The sequence below is a fragment of the Phragmites australis genome, chromosome 6, assembly GCF_958298935.1.
Source record: "Phragmites australis chromosome 6, lpPhrAust1.1, whole genome shotgun sequence".
Taxonomy (NCBI): Eukaryota; Viridiplantae; Streptophyta; class Magnoliopsida; order Poales; family Poaceae; genus Phragmites; species Phragmites australis.
The window spans coordinates 3,364,271-3,390,686 of record NC_084926.1 but is presented as its reverse complement, the minus strand read 5'-3'; the positions used below and the strand labels follow the sequence as shown (position 1 = coordinate 3,390,686).

General features: G+C 41.2%; 2 protein-coding genes across 3 annotated transcripts; one reads left to right on the top strand and one right to left on the bottom strand.

Annotated features, from left to right (window-relative positions):
• The first annotated feature begins 3,414 nt into the window (after nt 1-3,414).
• On the top strand, nt 3,415-6,807 carry LOC133921124 (uncharacterized). 2 transcript variants are annotated; one of them, XM_062365880.1, is made up of 3 exons: nt 3,415-3,597; nt 4,879-4,935; nt 5,554-6,807. In XM_062365880.1, the coding sequence occupies exon 3, from the start codon at nt 5,566-5,568 to the stop codon at nt 6,598-6,600; it is 1,035 nt and encodes a 344-aa protein (XP_062221864.1). In that variant the 5' UTR covers nt 3,415-3,597; nt 4,879-4,935; nt 5,554-5,565; the 3' UTR covers nt 6,601-6,807. The 2 variants fall into 2 exon arrangements, with proteins under 2 accessions (XP_062221864.1, XP_062221863.1); XM_062365879.1 differs by lacking the exon at nt 4,879-4,935 and having other exon boundaries at nt 3,417-3,597.
• A 238-nt stretch (nt 6,808-7,045) lies between these two features.
• On the bottom strand, nt 7,046-20,883 carry LOC133921123 (separase). Its single transcript, XM_062365878.1, has 27 exons — nt 20,074-20,883; nt 19,813-19,990; nt 19,624-19,728; nt 18,333-18,467; nt 17,798-18,234; nt 17,530-17,644; nt 17,086-17,211; nt 16,708-17,007; nt 16,510-16,629; nt 16,208-16,429; nt 16,021-16,128; nt 15,742-15,888; nt 15,275-15,646; nt 15,087-15,176; nt 14,111-14,344; nt 13,765-13,888; nt 12,747-13,631; nt 12,069-12,312; nt 11,874-11,976; nt 11,511-11,705; nt 11,378-11,433; nt 11,068-11,297; nt 10,743-10,989; nt 10,239-10,632; nt 9,517-9,756; nt 8,576-8,663; nt 7,046-7,983 (listed from the first exon to the last, which is right to left on the bottom strand). The coding sequence occupies exons 1-27, from the start codon at nt 20,790-20,792 to the stop codon at nt 7,475-7,477; spliced, it is 6,723 nt and encodes a 2,240-aa protein (XP_062221862.1). The 5' UTR covers nt 20,793-20,883; the 3' UTR covers nt 7,046-7,474.
• Between the last annotated feature and the right edge of the window lie 5,533 nt (nt 20,884-26,416).

The following is a 26,416-nucleotide window of genomic DNA, read 5'->3' as shown; positions in this document are numbered from 1 at the left end:
TTAATTGGAAGGCAACGCTCGAACTCTCAGACAAGCGCACCCAAAGCCAACAGGCACACACAGATCGAAAAACACCTTCGTACGAGCATAGAAACCCAAGAATAAGGAGCCCCAGGCTCTAGGATAGACAAACATTCTTGTAACTAGCACATTCCTGAGAGACATTCTCAGGATATTTATAGCATCCATACAGGAGTAGGGTGTTACGCGCAGTGCGACCCGAACCTGTCTAAAAATCCCCCAACGCATTTACTCTTTTCTGCATTAGATCATTCCTCACCACCTGCCATTGCATTCATATCCATTTATTTCTCCAGCAAACATATTCAGAATCATCCCCCCGGCCGAATCTCTAAAAAGGGGTCCCTCAATATTCCTGCCACAGGAGCTAACCCTCCGACAGATATATACGCCGAAGCATTTCTCCAAAGAACTGTTAAAGACTGAAGATATACACGTCAGATGATCCAGTGCTCGTACATGCCGGATGGTTGCACCAGAGTATTTTCCAGAAGAAGGTCTCAACGGCTAGTTTTGCATGATTGTACACGTCGGATGATCCGGTGTTCTGAAGAAGGGCTTAGTCGGCTGAAGTATACACACTAGATAATCCAATGATGGGGTTCACGATTACATCAGAATATTCGGTGTTCAAAATGGTTTTAAGTGGGGTTCCAATGGCTAGTTTTCTACTACTGCACACACTAGATGGTCCGGTATTTATACTGTTGTTAACGCCGGATCATCCGGTGTTCACAGTCTTTTGTGACCATTGGAGCAACGGCTAGTGTGTGGATTTGAGCTAGAGATAACAAAAGATAGCATTGTGTCGAGATGCAAAATATTTGACAAGCATTATGAGATTATTAGCAAGTTGCTTTCTCAAAGTGGTTTTGGATATGATTGGGAGAACAATATGCTCTCAATTGATAGTGATGACGTTTGGGTCAAATATGTGGAGGTATTTATGTTAACATATGTTGTTTGGTATTCTTGTATGCTCTACCATATTATTCAAAATTTAATGTTCTTTTGTAGAACAACAAAGTTGCTGCTTACTACAAGACCAAAGTTATTAAAAATTGGGATTCAATTAGCCCCATATACTCCAAAGACCATGCTACAGGAGAAGGTGCCCAAACGAGTTCTAAAAATTCTCAAGAAGTTGCATCAGATAGTACTACTGAAATGGTGCTAAAGTTAGTCCTAATTTATCAACCACTCGTAAGGGCCAAGAAGGTAATAAGGGTGTAAGAGGCCACGATCGCACACTTGTACGTATGCTTGAAGAAATCAATAGTTCATTTCAAGTTTCCATTAAGTCAAATGAGCCTTTACCACAGCCAGCAACCCCTGAATAAATCTTAGTAGCGTTGAAAAAGATGCCAGACTTATCGCGTTCTGACTTCTTGAGAGCTTATGGTATGCTTACCCGTGATGATCTCCTATTTAAATCTCTTATTGCACTAGAAATGGACATGAGGAAGACTGGTTGCTCATGGAGATTAGGATAAAATATGCATAGTATACTAGCAGTATATTTGGGTTCTGTTCAGAAATGTTTTTGTTTAGTTGTTTGGGTTCTGTTTTATTCTGTTTGGGTTAGTATATCAGAAATGGTTATGTTCTGTTTAGAAATGTCTATCCTGTATATTATTATTTTGGTGTTGAGCTTAGCTAGTTGTGTAACTTATTAGAACCTATCGATGTGTCAGTTAAATTTCAGCATTTAAGTTATGATAGACTTATTGATGTATCAATTAATTTATAATAATTTTCTTATTGTTGTTGGTACTTTAATTGACTGAGCTCAATTAACTAGATGTTTTATCATGGATGTTATATGTTATGTATTATTTAGTTTCATTTCTCAGTCTTATGGTGGTGCTATATTATTGCCTCAAGACTGCCAGATTGATGCATTTCAGGTTGTCTCTTTGATTGAAAAGATTTGTTTTGCATAATACCGATTTTCCTCTGTACGTATGTGAAAAAGTCACTATCTCACTGATATTTAGTTATTAACATTTTTTTTATGTAAGATCAATAATTTTGCGACATAGTAAGTGTTAACAAAATGTGAACCGTAGTTTTTTCATTTTTACAGAGTTACAGATCCTCTGGAATAATAAACTTTCTATCAATTCTCAAAATAACACGTCCAACAGCATTTTGAATTGGCATAGAGCTAGATTCCAAAAACGAAATTCTTTTATGATCCAAACGACATAATAGAATTGGAGTCACATTCCTATTTCCGCATGGCTTTGGATTTGAGGCCTAATTTAATTCATCCATCCCAAATTCAAGAACTAAAAAGAGCCTTAGTCTTTTTTCTTTTTAAAGTCATTACCGGTGGCAGACGTTCCCTCACCCTAGCTAACATGTGTTGGTTTAAGTTTGATCGATCCATCCATGAACTGATGAACATTTAGCAACACATGGGATTATACCCTAAGGTACTCATATACACATTATTTATTCATCAATATTTTCTTATCAAACTATGCGTTAACACATTTACATCATCTTAAACTAGAATTTGTTTGGACCGGTTCGAAGCTCCACTGTCAAGTGTCGAGGGAGTCATACGCTCGATGCATCCTTAGCTACACCTCTACTACTTGGCCTCAATTCTAATATCTACTATTTAAAAAATACGTAGTGATTTTCGCACCGGGGAGTACGTCATGTCTCTAGTCCTACAGACTATTTCTAAACTTTACAGAAATTACCCACCTTATACTACTCAATCTCTACTACTCTGCTCCCCTATGTTCGGCTCCCAAAAATCTCTCTCTTATGTTTCGCCTCTGGCTCATACGCCCACCTACCCAGCGTGCTATGCGCCATGCACGCTGACCATCTCTCACAACTCTAACTGATACTATATATAGACGAACACAATGACTAGTGAGTAAAAAAAAACTCTCATTAACCCTATGTAAAACACAACCGCACGCAAAAAAGCGCACGAGAACACCAAAATTAGCCGGCCCCGGATAAAACCGGAGAAAAGAATATTCCTCCCTGCAGTTCCGGCGAAGTACACATGTACGGTGGTAAACGCCGCGCGTCCCGTGAAAGCTGAAAGGCATCCCGACTCCGGCGGTTCCGCCGCCGCAGTGGCGTCACTCCCAGGCTGCCGCTGCCTGGGCGCGGTCCACGAACCGAGCCGGCCGTCGCATCGGTTTCCACGGGCACCCCGCTCCGCCCGTGCAGGCGTCGGTCCATGGACCGGCGGCCGCACGCGCCTCCCGCCCTCAACGAACCGTAATCGCAACGCGAACCCGCACCGCACCGTCCGTCCCGCGCCGGTTCGGCATCGACGTGGACCCCACTTTCCGACCCCATGGGGCCCACTCGTCATCCCCCACCCCCAAATCTTTGCGTCCATTTCCCAGCACCCTTTTCGTTTTATCTCCCTTTTTTTCTCTTTAAGCGAGGAAATTGTTGCGCTTTTAACTTGCGTCCTTCTCTTCTCTCTGTTGCGTCCGTCGTCTCCCACTCCGTGAGTCCGTCATCGCCCGCGACCTCGCGCTAACCGCCGGGATCCAACCCATCTGCACCCGCCTCGGCGACCCCGCCGCGGTCTAGGTACGGGCCCTCTTTCTGATTCGGGCATCTCTGATTTGTTTGCTTGGTCGGTTGGGGTGAATCGGTCGTTTGGTTTGCCGAGGATAGTGAGTTCTTTGTCCTGAAATGGTTGGATAAGGTTCTCCGTTTGCGGGTCTGGTTGTGTGTATGCCGGCGGAGGGGAGAAAAATGGCTTATTTTTTACGAATTTTGTGTGTTCCTGTGGTGATTTGAGTGTTTTTGGTTGATTAGGGCGGAAAGGGCCGCGCCTTGGGCGAAATTCTGGGAGCTTAGGGATCGATTTCGGAATTTTCAGGTGGCAATGTTCGGGGTAGGGATCTCATATGGGATGACCAGAATTGATCCTTTCTGTGGAAATTTCGCCTTTTCAGTGGTGATTTAGGCGCTTGTGGTTAAGATTTTTTCGGTCTTACACCTGAAATTGAAGATAACGGAGCATTGTAATCCAATTTTGAGTTAACGGAGCAGTAACTTGGCCTGTTTAGTCGATATAATTTATCATTTGGTGTAGATTAGAGCATGTGACACGAAACCAATGAAGATCCATTTCGTGAATTCGTTGTTGTGTCAATTAAGTTTAGACGATCCAGCATTCTGACAGCCAATTCAGGTCAATCGCAAGTGCTTAAAGTTTAAGGTCGTCATTCTTTGCCTGACGTGCAGGTATAGAGTTGCTGCATAGTTTTTAGTGCATTGTTGAGTGGATAAGATGATTTTAGCTAGAAAAAAGTTGCATCCTTTGCCACCAAGGTTGGCTTGAGAATGGTGGAGTTTGGACGAAACTGTGCCAAAAGACGATCCTTTGCCAAAGCCCATCCATGTGCTAGTGATCTGTGTTGATCCTGGGAGGACCAAGAACAGAGCAAAACTAAAGAAGCTACCTTTGCTTTAGATTTTTTTCTTGTGTCGGTAACTTACCATTTTCTCAAAAGCATGGAATCATTGGCTCAAGTGCGGAATCAAATGATTCTCTTCCATTAAAAAGTTATCTGTTGTTGTTTTTTCCCCTCTGATCTTATAGATCTGAGAGGAGAGGAGGCACGAGATGCTCCATGTGGGCCGCTAGTTTTCCCTTTAGCTCTTATCTGGCTCTTGCCTGGGACTATTTTAATGGGGAATGTAGATCACATCTAACTTGTTCCATTGATTTGATTATTTAATTCTTTCGGTTGATCCAACTGCTTGTTTCATTATCTGCCTACCCAACCAGTTTGGATCCCATAAAGTCTATTTGTAACTTATCCTGCCTTGCTTGCTTTGTCAACCATTTTGGATCTGAAGTTTGAGCTTGTCTAAAAAGAGGGAAAGGTCTTGCTGGGATAAAGCTGCATTTCGCTGGTAATGATGTAATTGATGTTTTATTTTATTGCCCTTGCTAGGTAAAGTCATTTATTTTGTTTGCATTGTGAGAAGAATATAAGCAGGTGGAAATGGCATAGTTTTGCAGATTATTTCGCAAAACTGCAACCTAGTAAATCTGGTTTGGTTATGTATTGTAATCTGTTGCTAAATGTACATCAGCAAATGTGCTTCTGTTGACGACTTATGAAGATGTTAGTTATACTCGTGCCTATATATTCCTTTACACAACTTTTTACATTATCTCTGCAGACTCTGGGATTTGCTGTTTTATGTTGCTTGGGATATCTTGAATGTGCAGATTAAGGAATCTGTGGCTCATTCTTACCATGATATTGTGGATACCAAACTCTTTGACATGGCTTAGTTAAATTGGCCTTATGAGTTCTCACCAATGCAGTTCTTAATGATCTTTCACATAGTCCTCAACCAATTCTTGACGAAAAAGTATGCTAGATAGTTTGATTTCCCTTTTGTGTTATTTCACATGTCCTGATAATCTCTCATGGTCTCACCCCTTCTTGCTTATGGCTAAACCTTCTGTTATCATAAATTCGTTGTTCCTTGCTAAGAATGTAACTGTGCCTTTGTAAACAGATTTCCAAGGAAATGGCAAGAAGTGCTAGAACAAGGAGGCATGTGGCTCGTCAGCTCAGGCCCTCCCCATATCCCATTCCCTCGTACCGCTGGAAGGCAATGAAAGAGTCCAACCGAAAGAAAACACTGCCAGCCGTGCAGAAAATGGACTGGGAAGATGCCAACTGCTCTGTGTGCATGGAATACCCACATAATGCTGTTCTCCTCCTCTGTTCATCTCATGATAAGGGGTGTCGCCCGTACATGTGTGGAACAAGCTACCGCCATTCAAATTGCCTCGATCAGTTCAAGAAGGCCTACACCAAGGGGGCGTTGCTTGAGGAAGTTCCAGTCAATAGTGTTGGCACTAACTTAGACTCAGCACCACTGGCTGCTGGTGAAAAAACCGAGTCCATTGACCTTGCATGCCCGCTGTGTCGTGGCAAGGTGAAAGGGTGGACAGTGGTAGAACCAGCTCGAAGCTATCTCAATGGAAAAAGGAGAACATGCATGCAGGACGGCTGCTCGTTTGTGGGGACCTACAAGGAACTCCGCAAGCATGTCAAGTCAGAGCACCCTCTTGCAAAGCCAAGAGAAATGGATCCTGTCCTTGAACAGAAGTGGAGATTACTCGAGATTGAAAGAGAGAGGCAAGATGCACTCAGTACGATTACTGCAACTATGGGGAGGGCTGTTGTTCTTGGTGACTATGTGCTAGACTTGGAGGATGGAGTGGACTTGGATGATGTAGAAAGTGATGCTGATGTTGATGATGGCCGTGGGACAGAAAACACTCGAAGGATGCTATTATTTATAATGCGTCAAGTTGCTCGGCATCATCAGAACCAAAGGCTTCAGAGTGCAAACGGTGCATCTGACAATGCCGAGGACGATTATGTGGTGAGCAGCGGTGCCAATGGAACCACACCATACCCTTACCCCTTTGAAGGGGAGGATGAGGATGACATGGTTATGGCCGGAGGCAGAAGTACTGATGTGCTCAGACCAGAGAGGAGGCGACGGCGACGCCGCAGGAACCGTGGAAGATTGTTCTTAGGTACTAATTGAGAGGACGGGGTTTTACCACCAGAGGATTACATGCACAAATGACTCCCTGGTGCCTGGCATTCATCAATTTCGTCCTCAATTTACTTGTTCATGATCATGTACCGTGTAGTTATCTTAACATCAGCTCATTGTTTCCCATCAATGTATGTTATCTCACATTCTTTGTTGAAAAGGAAAACACCGCATCCATCTTGTGCGGTTTGTGTAGCCTTTTTATTTCTCCACCAATTCAGTTGCTGTGCTGGGTCCTGCGGAGATTGAATTCAGACTTCAGGTAAACAGTCCTGTAGCGTGTTCTGTTGAGAATTGCGCATGTGCTTTCTTGGGACTGCCAAACGCAAGCAGCACTCCTTCAACAAACAGTACCAACTATCAACATTCAACACAATACAATGCAATATACTTCTCAATTCAAATCATACCAGCCCCGCACCACCACACAAACTGACCAAACGAACCCTTCAATCTTTATTACAATAAGAACATACAACGGGAACAGCTTATGTTCATAACATTATGACTTTGTTCAGCATTACATTTCACAGCACATGTATATAAATAAACATTTACTTCTATACACTCATGAAAACAGCTCCGAATCTTCGATGTGTGCATTTCTACACCAGGTTGTCCAGCAAACCACGCATCCAAATATGAGCACATTTGAGCTGGCACAATACGTGTCGATAGTGCCTCTCCCATCAATACCATGGGCCACCACACTATCAATGTGGTCAATGCCTTGAACAATAGCACGCCGGTCAATGTGGCCAATGCCCCGAACAAAGGCACGCCTGCCAATGAGGCCAATACCAAGTCGATAATGCCACTCTAACAGGATATCATCCCTCATCTCCTGATAGATAACCGGCCATTACTTCTTCTTAATGACTGTAGGCACACCATAACAAACAGGAGATGCGCCAATCAGAAGTGGAAGCCTGCAAGCACGCCTAGCTTCGCTTAGATATGAAGCTATTCGCCTCTGGCTGCAGCTGCAGCACTTGTTACTATCATTTATTTGCAGCGACTTCTTCCCTCGTGTGCCTTTTCGTCTTGTCCTACCATTTTCCTTGGCAGCAATGTTCATGGATTCAAATTCTTGTGTTAGCTGGCAACATTGTGAGCAATTTTTGCCATCTGCAAAATTTTCTTGCAACCATGAATCAAGCAAAGCTTTACTAAAGCGATCAATATCCTTATCTGAAACATCCCAGAGATTTGCAATGACAGCAGGAGAACCAGCGAATAAATATGACAAAGGGGCCCCTCGAGGAGCATAACCCCCTTTGCAATGCAGTGTTCCACTACTACATCCCATGAGAAGAGCAGCTGCACAATTATTTAGCTTCTCGATTTCCTTTGCAGAAACATACTGAGTTCCTGCAGCAATTCTCTGAACTGGTTAGATTGATTCGACCAACTGTTCTTCGCGCTGGTATAATAGGTATCTAAACAATACCCGCAAAAAATAAGTATATGAACAATAATCACTGGTGCCAGTTCACATTTGTTAACAGTAACAGCACAAGCAACTGATTGTCAATGCCATTAGGCACTTTAAAACATTTTTGGCTCTAGCACAAGCAATGTAGTCCCACTGATGTATATGCCGCTGTGATAGTACACCTGACAATTCATATAGCCTAAACTCACACCATTGAGTATACTTCACAGTGATGAAAGATTTCAATAAAAGCTGGGCTAAGACATTTTATTTAGAAGTGAAGAACTTCACTGGCGGATATGCTAGTACTAGATTAGTAATTGAGCTTGGGCTACCACAATTCAAAAAGAACTTAGCTTTAATGCATCAGCCTCGCGATAGGGAGGGGGGAAAACAATTATAAACTAGTTAATACAAACTATCTGGTACGATTGCAGTAGACTGAAGGAATGGAACTTCAAATAACTGGGGCACATATACTGATAAAAAGGTCCAAAAAAATGAAAATAAAAAATATTAATGGCATACCACTTCCATGTCCAAAGTAGAGGAAAAGATCATGATTCGTCAAAGCCAAGACCAGCTCTTCAGCTGTTGGAGAATCCCCAGCCTTTCCCTGCATACCATAATTGCATTGTTCACAGGTATATGATGGTGCAATGAAAAAGAAACTGCAACAAGCTTGGCACAGTCATAGGTTCCTGGTCCATTGGCTCATGACAAGAGACTAAAGCTTTATAGTAGTTGACACATCTACATGCGACATGTCCTTTCATACTTTCATTGGCATTTCACTAAAGTTGGTGTCTTCCAATGCCATAGAGATATCTCTTTATATACCATAGAATAACTCTATATTGCGCAATTTGCCACTAAACAAGTGCTAACTATTCTCATGAAATTGATTAGCAAGAATTATGATCCTTGTGCTATCACCTTCAGCCTGCCATCTACACCTAGCCATCCAGTCCAGCTAACACGCCAGTTTTTTTTTTTGGGTGAAAATACCTTAAATGCTCATACCTCAGTGTGAGGGTGGTAACCATGACCTTTCACTCAGTCAACAATGACATGGTGTGTCAAACTTTCAAAAAATGATGGTGTGGGAGGAATAAGCACTTATCAAGTGGAAGATTGTGCAAAGCAGAGTTATTCAAAGGCATATAATAGATTTTCTGGAACATTGATTCCATTCAGAAGTAGCGACAAACTAACAACACGCTGATCTAGAAGCAAAGCCTAAAGCTACCAGTGAAGTGAACCACATTCTCAACAATAAATTATTTCCAGAATGTAAACAAAACAGTGGAGTAAAACAATTCTGTACACCATGCACATATTTAATTATATAACACATGTATTATATTTCAAAACTCCATTAGAGAATTCAGTGAAAGCAATTTTGACAAGTAAAAAATGTTGTTTGAACAAGGATACCACTACTAGGTAACTTTTGACAACTCGTTTACCTTCCACTCGTAGTTTCTGAACAACTGATCAAATTGTTCTTGTGTGCTGCTCAGGTCACCACTAGGATTCAACAGATAAAATGTATTGAAAGGGTCGATAACAGGAAAAGGAGGGGCTATAACACTGCCATCTTTGTAATGATTATTGCCTCGAGTCAATGCTAAAAAGATGTTTCCCACTGATGGCATGCGATAAATTTCTTGATTCCTTAGTACAGGCAAGTTCTCCCAAGGAAGCATCTGCAGTTGATAATTAAGGTAGGAAAGGTCATAAAGATGTTTTAAGGGAAAATGTGCTTTATACAAGGTCTGCTATTGATATACATTGCTAGTCAAACAACACAATAGAGCCAAGAGTGCAACATATCTTCTGTTGTAACAATGGATGCAATAACTTGAACACTGCCAAAACAGAACTGTTGCCCAGCAGCATAGATGCTAAGATGACTAAGAAATTTACATGTGCAAGATGTAGCCATTAAAACTTCTACTTTCTCCCCACGCTTAGTTATTTTCCACAAAAGGAATTAAATTGGACTGAGACAAGCTAGGTACAAATGATAGATAACAGCATTCACCCCTACCAGAAAATCAAGCAAACAGGCAAAAATTCCATCAAGACTTACAGTGCAAACTCAAAAGCCTCAAGAAATATATATTAAAAATGGCATATTAAATGCCATGAGAAAAATAGGTACCAGTAAAGCAATCTTGTTGCTCACCTGCACATTGATATCCAGAACTAAAATCACTGGATCTCGATCAACTGACTCAGGCAGCTCATTCGCTGCATTTTCAATTAAACATTTGAGTGTCTCTAGAGCTTCATCGTCAATCTGGCGAGAAGAGAAACATCTAAATCTATCTTTCCCACAACACTCACCCCTTCCAAAGTAACCTTTATACAAAATGAGTTGATAAAGACATTCATGCACTTCATCCACTGACGCAGCACCACCAAGGATAGTCTTGATGAGCGCTGGATTTACTTCCAATTTGAATTCTTTTTCCAGACCAGTGATAATACTTGACGAGGCTGCCTCAATGTGTTGGTCAGCTAATTGGTGGCCCAAGAGTAGGCATTTCCAGGGTCCCAACCATGATTCTTCCATGTCTCTGTTCGAAATGATGAACATGATATCAGAACAAAGAAACATAGGTTCGTTCCGATCTTGACACAAATATTCCAACTATGGAACAAATTTACAGTTTTATGCTAATCTTACTTCAGTATCTTATCAAGGTAGTTGTTGAGCTTCATTCTATGCGACCACCACCTAACATGGTTTGCTTGTACATCATTTATAGTGAGGGTTGCACTAGAGAGGGACATAAAATTCTCCTCAAGTATACTTCTAAAAGTTGGGGCCACATGGTCTGTAATAGAAAAGCCCCAAGGGCACTGCCACTTCTTATCTGAAACGCTCATTGGATTGCCCAAATCTTTGATACAAGAACCTTCAGGCTGCAATTCTGTCAAGCAAAAACAAGTAAATAGAAGTAAGATGTATTCATGATACTGTATGTGGTCACAATACAAAAACTACACACCTTCTAAAATAGCATCCACTGGCAGAAGCATCGTAGTAGGTTTATTTGTTGAATCGAACCTTGAAAGCAATATCCACGCAGGAAAAAAGGAAGGAAGGAGAAGAGTTTCCCCAAGAACATTCACATAATCATCTCCAAGCATACTAATACACACGATTGGTACATCCGGAAGTTTATGGAAGAATTCCGTTATATGTTTCTCAATATGTTCTATGTCTGCTGATGGGAACCTGGTGTAGAAATTAAGTTTTAATATACGTATACAAATACAATACAAATTAGAGTTCAGCTACTATTTAAAATTTTGAACCTGAGAAATTTTGAAACACCCTCATCCGCCACATCTCTGGAATCTGCAAGGGAGCCCTGAAAATGCAAGGAGAAACAATTAAATAAGATTGGTGACAAAGCTATTTGAATCTGTCTGTTGCTATGGTACAAACCTTCGGAACCATTTCTTTGGGCAACACTTGTAAGGAAGCAAGGTAATGGCAATTGAGATAAGTTCCCACAGAAATTTGATGAAAGTATGCAGCCCAATGATCCAAAGAGAGAGCAGAGCCTTCGGAAAACAAAGGCAACTGGATCGAGGAATCTACTGTTGATAGTAAGAATATACACGCAAGTAACCTGCAAACCTGCAACAAGAAATTTGGATATCAAAGAGCCACCAGTAGTAAAGCAGGCATATAAATGATAGCCTGACCTTAGTCGCAACTCAAGATAAAATAGAATAAATACATATACACTAAGCATTCACAGTTGTTCCACATTACAAGACCGCAAGATTAAAGGAAACTACAAACCTCCTGAAAAAGTGAGGGACTTTCTCTGGATAGAACAAAAGCTTTCAGCAACCAGGGAACAACATCAGACAGTTCTACACTAGAGAAGTGGCAGCAGACATCCCTGCAGACAGTGACAAAATGAAGACAATTCAGCAAGTGCTGTGAACTGCTACAACCAGAATGCCATGCATAATAGGAAGTTGATGGAGTAACCTTGACTGTTCAGAAAGGAAGCCTTTTAGCAAAAAGAAGCTCATACTATATAGTATTTCTGCACGCTCTAAAGAAAGAAAATCACCAGTATTCCCATTCATTATTAGTCCAATTAAATGAGGCCCATAAGATCTATAACAACCCTGTGGAAGTGATCTGAAGTACAACAGTGATATGCACTGCCAATAGACACTATGAACTTCATGAGCTCCATAGTTTCCACCGTGAGCTCCCAAGGCTCTAGCTGCAAAAGGCAAAACGAGGAATGAACAACCATATGAAAGAATAGGTAAATATTTGAGTAATAACCAACAAATAGCAGGACCACATGCAACATCCTCATGATCACATTCTAAGCCTCTGTAGCTAGAACTATTTTACTAAACATGATTTTAGTATAGAAAAAGCCAGGTATATACCATAATCTGCTAATAAGCATAGTGGAATGTCAGTTTCATGAACCCTAGCACAATCTAAGAGACACACTCACAAGTCTTTCATCTTAGGAAATGATCAGGTGAATGCAAAATATGAGTTGAGATACACCTAATAAATAAATGCAATCATCCTTTTTTTAGTTTGTGCAAACTTGTAGCCTTTGTAGCTAATGAAAGGCCCACGATTGCACATCTCAATCTTCAAGCACATAATACAGAACATAAACTAAAAATAAAGTACCTATTTTTAACAGAAGTGACACAAGGTAGCGCCGGCGAACACAGTTCCATCTGAACTGCAAAATATTCTGAATGCACCCAGAATTGAGTGATTTAACCAAAAGACAGTCCCAACATCCAAACATATTGCATATGTTGTCTTTGCTGCAGTTGATACCATCAAGAGAACAGCTTGTTTTTTCACTAACCAAAGCATCAGCAGACAGTTCATGGCTCCAAGATATGCCATTTTTACAACTTAGCTCAGTTAAAACCTTTTCACCTTTCGCTTGTGCAATCCGTCTACTAGAGCGAGTTCTAGTTTTTGCATGAGACTCCACATTCTTTTCCTTAGCTAAACGTGATGGATTCCTGGTTGTCCTCTTAACTTTAGCATCCAAGGGTGGACCAGCTTCAGCATTCCGTGAGTTTTTTCTTTGAGAATTTAATACCGCAGGCTCATTGCAGTGGTCAATGGATGCTTGTCTCAACAATACACAAAAAATACAAGGAGGTAACACGTCGTCCTCTGCAACTAATGGTTCTTTCCCATGTTTACAAGCTTCACACTTGGTTTCTGCAATACAATCTTTGTTGCACACAACACAGCCAGTTTTAAAGCTATCATAAGGCTCAGCAAGAAATTCCAATTCGGTGCTGTTGAATTTCTCCATAGCAGACTGGTACATGCCCAAAGCACTAGACAAATTGCCTGTAGATTGTTTCTGGAAGTCTTTTTCAAAGAGGCTCCAAAACAGATCTCCAACTTGCATGTCAACTGATACCTCCAGAGTCAACCTGCACAACTTGCATGAAATGAACGCATCATTTTCTGCAAGAAGATCTCGGGCGTGTTTAAGTTCACTCTCTGCTTCATCCCATAGCTCTCGCTTACGGTATAGTTGACCTAAATAAAATCCAGTAATATGAGACAAAAGGGACAGGTGAACAGAAAAATAATGAAAGCATTAGATATACACCTAGCAATGACGTAAAAGCAATATGGAAAGCTGGTAACCCACGGAAATCTGATATCATACCTAGCAATGACGTAAAAGCAATTTGGAAAACTGGTAACCTATATAAATGTGATATCTCTTTTCCTGTCCGTAACAGAACTTCTGCTTCAGCGCCATTACCAATCAATCCGTGCATCATAGCAACCTGAAGACATCACATAGTGAGCACCACACATAAGGAAATTGCTGTGCTACTCCCAGAAGACCGGGTTTCTATACAACTCCAGCCATCAGTAGGTTGGACCCATGTCACTACATGATAGATGGGGGCCCATTCAATTGGTTTCTGTGATATGCTAGTATGACACAATTACTTCTCTAATCTTTGCTGGTATTGAAATTACCTCATGCCACACTATTACCATACCTGTAAAGTGCTCTCAAGATAGCATCTAAGTACATTCCATGTAGTAAGGAAAGAATCTTTCATGCTGGTTGATCTGGTGAAATCCGGCCAAATTTCAGCTATTGTTGATCCCCATGCTTCAAGAGAAACAAAGCCTTGCCAACCACAACATTGGCTTGCCCCGCTTCCAATTTTGAATTTCTTTTTTAGGAGCTTCTTGCGCAAATGGAGGGCTTCTTTTCCATATGAAAAGGCCTGTAAAAACAAAAACATTGGGTGCTCCTATTACATAGAAGCCAAAATATTGACCAACTCCACAACAATAACAACAAAATCTTTGTCCCAAGAAAGTTGGGGTAAGCTAGAGATGAAACCCACAAGATCCAACTAAAAAGATGATGAGAAAACAATAATGATAATAAATGTATTAGTAATAGTAAAAAATAAAAGTAATAACGGTACAAGGAGACTGATGCATAAGTTATGATTCTGGCATGTGAACTGTTAACTTCCACGTGCTTCTATCCGTGAATAGTTCTTTGAGGATATTTCATTCCTTCATGTTAGGTTTGGTCAACCCCTATCTCTCTTCACATTATCAGCGCGCCTCAATATCCCACTATACACATGTGACTCTGGAGGCCTCCGTTGGATATGTCCATACCATCTCAACCGATATTGGACAAGTTTTTTCTCAATTGGCGCTACCCCTACCCTATCACGTATATCATTATTTCAAATCCGATCCTTTCTTATATGGCCACAAATCCATCGCAACATACGCATCTCTGCTACACTTAACTGTTTGGGCATGTCGCCTTCAGTTGGCCAACATTCAAAGCCATACAATCTAGAAATAATCTTATCCACTGAGGATTTTGCACCAATGTTTCACAGGACTAAAATATACAAAGCCAAATTGTTCTTCTTGTCGTCGTCGTTGCCGCTGCTACTGTTGTGGTGGTGGTGGTGTGTGTGTGTGAGAGAGAGAGGTTACCTGAAAAAGTTGACCTCCTGAGAAAAGTCTTTCTGACAAACCATAGTACAGACAACTAGCTATAAAGGTTGACTGGTCACTTGAAGAAACCTGCAAAATAAAAAAAAAAAATACAGGTTACATAAATTAAAAAAGTAAATAAGATACCATGGTTACTAATTTAGTTCGATGCAACTAACAGAACTTACTTCAGAAACCAGAGACGATGCAGCTTTATTGACCTCATCAACACTCACATTAAAACTGAACTGCCTTCCAATGGAATGTTCACATGATTCAGAAAAAACTAAGTCAATAGGCAACATCCTTTGAAGAAACATAAAGAGAGAAGGACGGTCTCCTTTGAAAATGTTTCTCCAAAATTCAGTACGGTGGCAATCTGCACCAAGATGCTGAGCAAGATTAGCAACAATTTGCTGGTCCATTGGGAGATGACAGCAAGCATGACTAAGGTGCCCATTGGTGAACAGCAAGGAAAATATATTTTCAAGGGGTAGGTTTTCTTCCTTCCATATCATTATCATGAGCTTGCACAATTTAAATTGAAGCTCAAAACAGCCCTGAGATGGCAGATAAATATGCATAATTATGTTGCTAAAGGAAAGCAATTGCATCTCATCCAACGCAGTAAGTTAAAATTATAGCATGGCCTTACCTTCATAGCCAACAAATCAACCAGAGAACAAAGAAGTGGTACAATAGTTTCTGATGGCTGTTGTAAGATCATACCAGGAGGAGAATGATCAAAAGTTCCCACCTTTGACCACAAGTCAAGTGCACTCTCAGCATTATCAAATATCACCTATTCAAAATAAAAAATGATAACAACCATAATTAGAAAAAGCATAACACATATGTTACGGTATTTAAATATACAAGTGTCACAGTAAAGCTTATGTAGTAACTAAAAATAGCTAGGCTTTGAAGTGGTTACCTTGTCACCAAGATTGCCCTCCTGAGCACAATGTGCTTGCAAGCAGTGTGCAATAGCCAATTGGTTGATCACAGTTGCATTGCCTTGAGATGAATCCAGAATGTTTCGCTGCATTGATCAACAAATATTAATCTTAAATCTGCTGTTCTGTGTAAGTTAGAAAATGCAATAGGGGAATCAAACTCACCAGTAATGATATGGCCTCAGATAAAGACTCAAGGCAGCTGCTTATGTTTTGCACTCCAGATGCACGAAGTGCACCTGCCTTTCTAACAAGAACCCTTGATCTCTCCAAACAAAAAAATTTTGCACAGTATATTTCACCCAAGAGAATATCTATGATCCTCATTTGCATTTTAGCGCAGAATGTTGTGCCTCGAGATTCCATTAATCCATATGCTAACAATTCCTGCAAAGACCAATTAGCCTCAAAAACAGAACAGTACAGATGCATCATAGTTTTTAATCCAATATAGTAAAATATGATACCTGCTCTACAATTAAGCCTACCAACTTCTTTGGCAAGGGAGATGGGTAGTCCAAAAGAGAGTGATAGAGAAGTGGAGCACCATCCACATCTTGATCACCTTCAAAATCTTTGTGTGTAATCTATAGTTTGGAAAACAAAATAAATGAAATCACATCAACAAAGTTTTGTAAACAGTAAATTCTTTTTTAGCTCAGTACCTTAACCCACAATTTGATCAGTGCCAAAGAACTGTTGTGATATTCAGGCATGTCACCGTCAGCCAACAGTTCAGACAAGCTCCTTGCAACAATCTCACATGTAATTTTTGCACCACACCTATGGAGAACGTCAACCATCTTTGCAATCCTTGTAAATGCATCCACAATGACATCCTTCAATTTATCCTTTGGTAGATCGTCAATAATTTCATTCCCTTCAGTCGCTGCTGATTGTCTATGGTAAGAATGCCTGACGTTCGCCCATATTGTTTGGCAGCATAGCTCTAATACCTTTGGTGCCTGAAGCAGTGACAATGGTATTCAACTTCAATGGTAACAGCATATTCAAACAAATAGATCAGGAACTCAGAAGGGCACCTCTTCAAACCGTCTAATATTGTAAAGTGTCACGCCAATGTTGCCAAGTGAAGAGATAAAAAATTTGAGCTCCTCAAGCGTTAACCATGTACTTGAAATGGCACAATTGATGGAGGACAGACTCTTCTGGACTATGAAAACAAAAGGCATTAATAGAGAGTTCTAATAAGGATGCCAAGTAATAAGGATGCTAATAAAAAGTTAGCAACAGCAAGCAAATCAACAGTCATTTTCCACGAATAGCATCTACATAGGATTATATTCAAGCAGTCTTACTCATCACTATATCTACATGTAATAAAGAGAGTTCTCAACATAAATACTAATTACAGGCTGGAACCCGGGTTTTTGTAATTGCACGAGCTGCAAAGACTATGTCTAATGGCCTGTCAGTCTAAATTGATCAGGCTCGACATAAATATGTAAAAAGATCAACTAGAGTACCTTGACAGCTTTGTTAGTAACAAAGGAAATTTTCATTGCTGAAACAAGGACTTTCAGTAAGGTTCCACGATGTTCATGCAGTCTCTCCTTGTCTCCTTCTGACATTTTTGTACAGCTGTTACAGCAAAAAGAACAGCTTGTCAAATCAGGAGTAATTGTCTGTTCCAACAATAGTACATCCATAACAACTACAATAAGCATTATTCCCTAAATTTCTAACCTGCATTTACTAATTACAGTGCCAATACTTCTGGTCGTATGGAACTACCTATAAGCTGTGAGGCTCGAATCAATGAACTGATGCAGTGTTGTTAAGATATAGGCTATGTTTCCAGAATAACCAATCGCTTTTCCTTCAGAGAAGTTCTTCCAAACTGCATTTGCATGTTGCAGTAATACCTTGCAAACAAATTCCAAAGAATCCAAGTATGCCACAAAAGATATATTCTCATGTGGCTGAGAATAACTGTGTTTCTTATTGGAATGTCCCTGGTGCATTAATGAACTTGAATCTTTCTCAAGACAACTGATAACACCAAAGAACCGTGCCAGTGTGCCAAGTGCTTCGTTTAAAGCTTGTAGGTATTTTTCATTGTTGAGAAAATCCGCAGATATACAAGATCGCTCATCACTTTCTGTATGCTGGGTACTGAAGTATAATCCAGCCGCATAAAGAAGAAGCACTGAGGCAGTAGGAGAGGAAACCTAAACATTGGGAGAAATTGCGTTAATCAAAACAGTACTGGCGCTTTTATGGTATGCTTAGTGAGAATGCAATGCTTAAAAGACAATGCAGCATGTACCTCAGAGAAATAACCACCTTGTTTATAAAGTAGTTCTGAAGCGCCAACACATGCATCCCTATTTGCAGAAAGGAAGCACCGAGAAACATATGCCACAAATACCAAAAACTCATTTCCAGCTTTCGGTAAGTCAGCCTGAAAAAGGTTGGTATTATGTTACAACAGGTAATGATGTCTTGATGATAAAAGGCCCATTGGCTCATTATTTTCATAGAACATGGGGTAGACAATATAAAGTTGTCGGTGCACTTAGTGCAAACAATATATGAAGTGCATAGGCTAGGCACACAAGAAATCTACTCAGCGTGACTTAGTTATGTTTCTACACAATGACTTAGTTCATCAGACATTCAGAATCACAAACAGGTATAGTACTTAGAGAAAATAGAGTAACATAGTGAACTGAGATTGCGTAAACAGAACCGAATGATACGTAACTGGAAATCGAGTCTCACCAGTAAATATAAGTACTACATGCTTACAGTTAGGTCTTGATGCTATACAAGTCTTAACAGAACAACATATGGAACAAGGTCATCCTACATGTCAAGGGAAAAGTGTAATCCAATGTATATAAGATGGCAAGAAACGAACGCATATTGAATAAGGTCATCCTACATGTCAATGGAAGAAGATGCCAAGAAAACAACATTTGGTAAGATTGTTGTATAAAATACAGCTACATAAAAGTCTTTTTCAATTTTTAGTTTGGAGAAAATTCCAGCACGTCTGCACATCTCCAAAACTACCAACTTGTTTCATGTATTTTCGGTTTTCGCAACTAACCACTTGCACTGTTAAACTTAGCACAATGTAGCATATGAACTTTAGTGAAACTCAGCACTTTTCGTCTGGATGGAATTGCACACTATCATAGGAAGGTGGATGGTTTCAGTCACAATTTGAGTACATAAACTATATGAAATTTATTATTTTTGTCCAAATAGTAAGTTCTCGAGCAACATGTAAAAGCCAATTTGAGTTATTGATTAAAGTAGGATGTGGATATTTGCACAAATAAGAAGTGCATGCAGAAAATTGACCGAAAATAGTACACTTGAATCTGTACTTTCAACCTTTGGAAGATAAAGGAGGCTCCAGTGCAATTTCCTCATTGAATTTTTTATTATTATACTGTACCCAACTTTCCCTGATTCTTTCGTATGTTTCCTGTATCAGCTGCATAAGTTGACTAAGTTGACTAATGTCCATCCAGGATATTACATGGTAGAGACATTACAATTTACAACATATTTCAAGTTGCAGAAAAGCAAAGGAAGCATTGGATTACCTTTAAACATACAACAGAGTCAGTGGCAATTTTTAACACGTCAAGCAAAAGCCTTGTGCTCCCTCCCCAACTCAAATCTACAGAAGAGCAAATCTTGCGAGCAACCTGCAACCAGGGAAAACAGTATCGTGATTAATCAACCAGCATGATACTCTATTTGGTGAATAACAAGAGAATAATGACACATACTGCTGGCAAACGGTCAATCATTTGCGCCTTCACACACCCCTCTAACGTAGAAACACAGAATCCATGCACCAGATCAGCATTGAAAATTGAAGACTCCGCAACCAGGAAAAAGGTGCACCGGCTCATTGCATTCACAAGTAGCGTGAGATACTTCCTGCTGACGTCATCAGCCAGAATCCTGCACACGAACATAAACTCCTCTTAACCCCACTCAGTATCTCTCTTATTGAGTGAATTCGAATGCAAAGTTAGCAATCTCACCGAAGCCATGGCTGGAGCAGCTCAACAAGGCTGAGAACCCGTTCGTAAGGGGCGGCTTCCTTCACCTTACCCTTGCTGGCACAGTGAGCAAGGCAGACAGTGAGCTCCACCACGAGGGTGGTGACTTCAGTGTCCGTACCAGCCTCCCCAACGGTGCCAGGGTCCGGAAGGATGGAAGCAGCACTTGGAGCGCCACGCCGTGACTTGGTGCTCGCGGGTGGAGAGAGCGCGGAGCGGAGGGCGTCGAGTGTGTCGGCTGCCTCCAACTCGGCGCGCGCGAAGTGGCCGCGCGACTCGAGGCAGCATACGAAGCGGCCGCGCTGGAGCAGAACGGAGTAGGGCTTACCCGCGAGGCAGGGCGATATGGCCGCGAGGCAATCCAAGAGGAGACCGTAGATCTCGAGGAGCTCGTCGGGGCACCCGCCGCCCGCGTCGCCCGAGCCAGGGCTCGTGCGGACGAGCGGCGGGAGGAGCTGGAGCGCGCGGGCGAGGAACGGGAGGAAGCGCTTCGCGAGGGGGCGGAGGGCGGCCGCGTCAGGAGGCGGCGGCTGCTGCTTGTTCTGCTTCGTCGCCCTCTTCGGCTGTGGCTTGGGGTTAGGGTTTGAGGTGGACAAATGTGGGGTGAAGGGCTGGAGGTAGGCGGCGAAGCGGGAGTGGAGGCCGGCTTGAGACGACGGGGACGAGAGGGCGGCGAGGAGGGCGGCGGCGGCAGCATCCATTGCCGTGTGGGGATGAGCGGAGGAGCCGCGTGGGGAAATTTTGGGGAATTTGGGGACGGGAATGGGCGGGAAAAGGGGTGGGGTTTGGGGAGCCGCGGGCGGCCGCTGGGGAGTGTTCGATCGGTTCGGGTCGGCTGGAGTGTAGATCGGAGTAGGAGACGGCGTGCGGAGGAAGATTGAGAATTGGGCCTTTTTTTGTAAATTTACGAGTTTTTTATTTTTATACTTTCTATTATTAATATTTTAAATAGGTCATGACAGTAATATTTATATAAATAACCACCAACCATCTTTTAAAAGGGCTATACACAGCTCTTTTAATAAACAGTAAGGATGCTACCGTATCAGCGCAACCCTTTATTGTTTTTAGAGAGCGGGTAGGCCTCACCCTCTAGTGCAGCGCTCCTTACCGTTCTCTCAGATGATAGATAGGCTCCACCTCTATACGCATCGGTCGTACTGCCCTTTACTGCTCACTGAGAGGGCGGATAGCCCCCCGCATCCACCCCTCTCACTGCCCTCACGCTATAAAAAAGCTGAAAATAAGTCAAAATAGTCATTTAAATCTAGAAAAAAAGAAAGAGATGGGGAAGAGAGGAGAGGGAGGCAGTGCGGCAAAGTCCTACTGTTTTTATCTGCGGATTTTGATCTTGATTTTCGGTAATTACTGTTTTTATCAGTGGATTTTATATCTCGATTTCTGACAATTTTTCTAGACTTATGTTTTTATTAGTAATTAAAGTACCACTAAATCTAGAGTTTAACGATATAACAGTAGTTGTATTATATGAGACCTAGGGTTTAGAAAGGTAATCAGAAAATGATGATTTTTTATCTTGTGTAGTATATTGTAAAGATCAATTTCAACATGGTAGGATAGCCATTAGATGTATAATACCCTCTGGTTGCAAATGTAGGTCGTTTTAGCATCCTCAACTATTCTCTAAATATAAGTCGTTCTCGAACTTCTATGTATTTTTTCTCTTTGGTCCCCATCTTGCTCTTGTTTAATAAATATTACCACTCTCACAAATAAATGAGTTATCTTTTCCAATGCAGAATAAATAAAGGACAACAAGGTCATTTGATCTACTTTCTTAATACTTGTGCACAAGTCTAAAACGACCTACATTTGCAATCGGAGGGAGTAGTCTTTGATATACTTGATTTGGTAAATGAAGGTTCCTTCCTTGAGTTGCTTGATTTGAAATCAAGAAAGAACTTCAATTCTGCCATCATGGACATCTCAAACCTCCTTGTCATGATCCTACTAAAGTCAAAATCCAAACCTTCGATTTGAGTGAACCCTTGAGCAACTAAGCGAGCTTTGTTCCTTGTTACTATCCTATTTTCATCTTGTTTATTGCGGAAGACCCATTTTGTCCTAATCACATTTTGTTTTGGCATTTCTATCAAAGACCAAACTTCATTTCTTTTGAAGTTGTTCAATTCTTCTTGCATAGCCATTACCCAATCCGGATCATCAAGCGCTTCTTCTACCTTCAAAGGTTCCAAAGAGGAAACAAAAGAGTAAAATTCACAAAAATTTGCAATTCTTGAACGAGTAGTTACCCCCTTTTGTATATCACCAAGGATGTTGTCCACGAGGTGATCTCTTTGGATGCTTTGATGAACGCGTGGGTGTGGCACTTGTGATTGATGTTGAATGTCTTCCACTTCATCATCCAAAAAATTATTTGGGTCTTCACGGTCTTGATGTTGGTCTTGTGGTCTCTTGTCGTCTTGATCTTGGGTTGATGTTGATGGTTCTACTTGCATTGATGAAGATGGTTGATCTTGATCATTTTGAGCTTCTTGAGTCTTTTGTTGCTATAAGGGTTTGATTTCGCCAATTACTATCTTCTTGATTGCTTCGCTTGGTATTTCTTCATCACCTAGCATATTAGTATCAACTTGCTCCACTTGGGAGCCATTAGATTCATCAAATGTTACGTCTCTCGCAATTTCAACACACCCGGTGGTTTTGTTGAAAATACGGTAGGCGTAGGTATTTGATCCATAACCAAGCATAAACCCTTCATCTACTTTTGGAGTAAATTTTGAACTTCTAGCTTTCTTGTTTAAAATAAAGCATTTGCTACCAAAGACCTTAAAATAGGAAACGTTGGGCTTGTTACCGGTTAGAAGCTCATATGAAGTCTTGTTCAATAACTTGTGTAAATACAACCGGTTAATGGCGTGGCATGCGGTGTTGATTGCTTCCGCCCAAAATTGATCCGATACCTTGTATTCATCAAGCATTGTTCTTGCGGACTCAATTAAAGTCATATTCTTTCTCTCGACTACTCCATTTTGTTGAGGAGAGTAGGGAGCCAAGAATTCATGCTTGATTCCTTCTTCATCAAGAAACTCTTCAACTTGTATGTTCTTGAACTCGCTTCCATTATCGCTTCTTACTCTCTTGATCTTAACTTCGAACTTATTTTGGGCTCTTCTTACAAACTTCTTGAAAATGGCTTGTGTTTCGCTTTTATCATGCAAGAAGAATACCCAAGTGAAGCGTGAAAAGTCATCAACAATAACTAAACCATATTTGTTACCTCCGATACTTATGTAAGTGATTGGCCTAAATAAGTCCATGTGGAGGAGTTCCAATGGTCTTGTAGTGATCATCACATTTTTTAAGGGATGAGATGCTCCAACTTGCTTTTCCGCTTGACAAGCACTATAAATTCTATCTTTCTCAAAAGACACATTTGTTAGTCCTAGGATGTGTTCGCCCTTTTGAAGTTTAGACAAATTCTTCATGCCAACATGAGCAAGTCGGCGATGCCAAAGCCAACCCATGCTAGACTTAGCCATCAAGCAAGTTTTAGGCTTCACTTCATCCGTTGAAAAATCAACAAGATAAAGTTTACCCTTCAACTTGTCGGTGAAGGCTATTGAGGCGTCTTCTCTTTTAGAGACAATCACACCCTCATTTGTAAAAAGATAATTATAACCTATTTCACATAATTGAGATACGGATAATAAATTGTAATTAAGATATTTGACTAACAAGACATTTGAAATAGAATGATCATTTGAGATGACGATTTTACCTAGGCCTATTACCTTTCCTTTTCCATTATCGTCAAAAATAATGTTTTCATGAGGTCCTCCATTTTTTTCAAGAGAAGAAAACATACTCTTTTCTCCGGTCATGTGATTTATACATCCACTATCAATGACCCAACTTGATCCTCCGGAGGAGTATGCCTACAAAACAAAGTTATGCCTTTATTTTAGGTACCCAAATTTGTTTAGGTCCTTTAGCGTTAGTCACAAGCGGTGAAGCCTTGTAGGAGGTTAGGCTCTGATACCAATTGAAAGTGCTTAGAGGGGGTGAATAGGCTTTTCTAAAAATTAAAACTAAAATAGCGGATTAAAACTGCCGGATATTCCGGTGAAGGTCGGATACTCCGGTATTGTCCGGAGTATCCGGTCTAGTCCGGAGTCTCCGGCCTAAATGGGATTTTCAGAACAACTGTGAATTAAATCTAATAGCTAGAGTCTAAAGTTTATGCTAGGTCTAATGGATATCACAGAGTTAAAATAACGCTTAACACTAGCAAGATTGTCACTAGAGCAATTTATATGATAAGTCACAATATTCACACGATAAAGTAAATATCACAAATAAGAACACGTGAATTTAACCCGGAGTTCGGCCATCTCACAAAGAAGTGCCTACGTCTCCGTTGAGGAGCTCACAAAGAGCTGGGTCTTTTCTAACCCTATCCTCTTCTAGCGACCACCAAGATCAAGCTAGAAAATCTTACTCAATTCGAAGATGTTTACAAACTTCCCGAGGCACACCACAAGTTTTGGGTGCTCTTCGGGCGACTCCTTTCCTTCTAGAAGCCCAAAGCTTCAAGAGAGATGATTGCAGTAGATGCTCGATGAAGAACTCGATGCTCGATGAAGAACTCAATGCTCAAGTGGCTTGAACCCTCTCCAAACACAAACTCTCAAATTTTTGCAAACTTTGCACTAGAGGTGGTTGGAGGGTCTTTAAATGCTCTTAAAGTGCTCAAGAGGTCTAAAGTTTACTAGCACAGCAAGCACTAAATGCCATGGGGTGAGAGGGCATTTATAGCACTCTTTCACAAATTAGTCGTTACTGTTTTTGTCAGAGCTTACCGGTGTATCCGGTGTACACCGGAGTATCCGGTCCTAAATCCAAAAACGGCGTCAGAACGGTCACCGAACGTGTCAGAACTAGCCGTTACAGTTTTGTTGAATTACCGAAGTCTCCGGTGAACACCGGAGTCTCCGGTCCTTAAAGTCCCTCAAAAGAAAATTGAGTCCGGAGACTAACCGGACCCTCCGGCCTCTCTATGTACCGGAGTATCCGGTGAACACCGGAGACTCCGGTCTCTCTTTTCATTTTAAAAGGATTAAGTCTTTTAACCGAGAGTCTCTGCCGGAGTCTCCATCGGAGACTCCGGTTAACGCTAAATAATTACCGGAGTATCTGGTGAACACCGGAGACTCCGGTCCCCTTGATTCTAAAATAAATGCTTAACCGAGACTCTCTGGCGGAGTCTCCCTCGGAGACTCCGGACCCTTTTAGCACTAAAAATACCGGAGTCTCCGGTCAACACCGGAGACTCCGCTCTTTTTCAAAATTAAAAAGACCGTAACCGAGACTCTCTGCCGGAGTCTACCTCGGAGACTCCGGCTAAATACTGAGTACCGGAGTATCCGGTGAACACCGGAGACTCCGGACTCAGTGAAGTTTTTCAGAAAGAATTCTGTGTCCGTGAGTGAATGTGTCTCTCAACTAGGTGGTTCTAAAGGATCTCTTGAGCATTGAGACACTAATCAAGCAATCAAATCCATCCTTCTAAATAGAGCGTCTATCCTAGACTCAATTTCAAAAATAAAAGAATGTAAACCCTATTTAGTACTCTTCGTTGATTCTTCATTTGTTTTCGGCGAGCGTCAAGAGTCACTTATCTTCACAACTAGTGCTTAAACCTGTTCATAACTCGAAAAGCATGTTAGTTCTTTAATCGTTTTGTCATCAATAAGCCAAAACCCACTTAGGGGGCCTAGATGCACTTTCAGAAGCGTACCAGAAGGATCCAATAGAGATAAACGTTACGAAAACAGTAGCATGAATAAGTTAGCCAGTGGTGGATGAAGCAGACCTGGCAACTGTGGGGCGAGCAAGACGTTGAGGATATGCAGGGATGCAACCGAGGGGTGTAGCCGATAAGGGGAGCACATCCCTAACATAATTGAAGATATAGAGAGGGAGGATCAAGAGCTGGAGGAAGTCATTGCCGACGAGGATTCATACAAGGAGGAGAGAAATGCTCATGTTCATACAGAGTGGAGGAACCATGAATTTTCAAAGTTAGTGCTAAGTGAGGGTCATCAGACACCTTGAAAATATCATGAGAACGAAGTATCCTAGGGTGATATGTACCATAGTAAGGAGGTTGTTATTGATGCAGTGAAATTCTGATCGCTGTCTCTTCGGATGTAGTTCAAGGTTGTGAAGTCGAGTAAAAAGGAGTACGACGTCAAGTGTTTGGTGTCTGATTGTCCGTGGCAGATGCATGCATTCAGGGGAAAGTAGGTTGACTATTGGGAGTGCTTAATAGTTAGGAAGC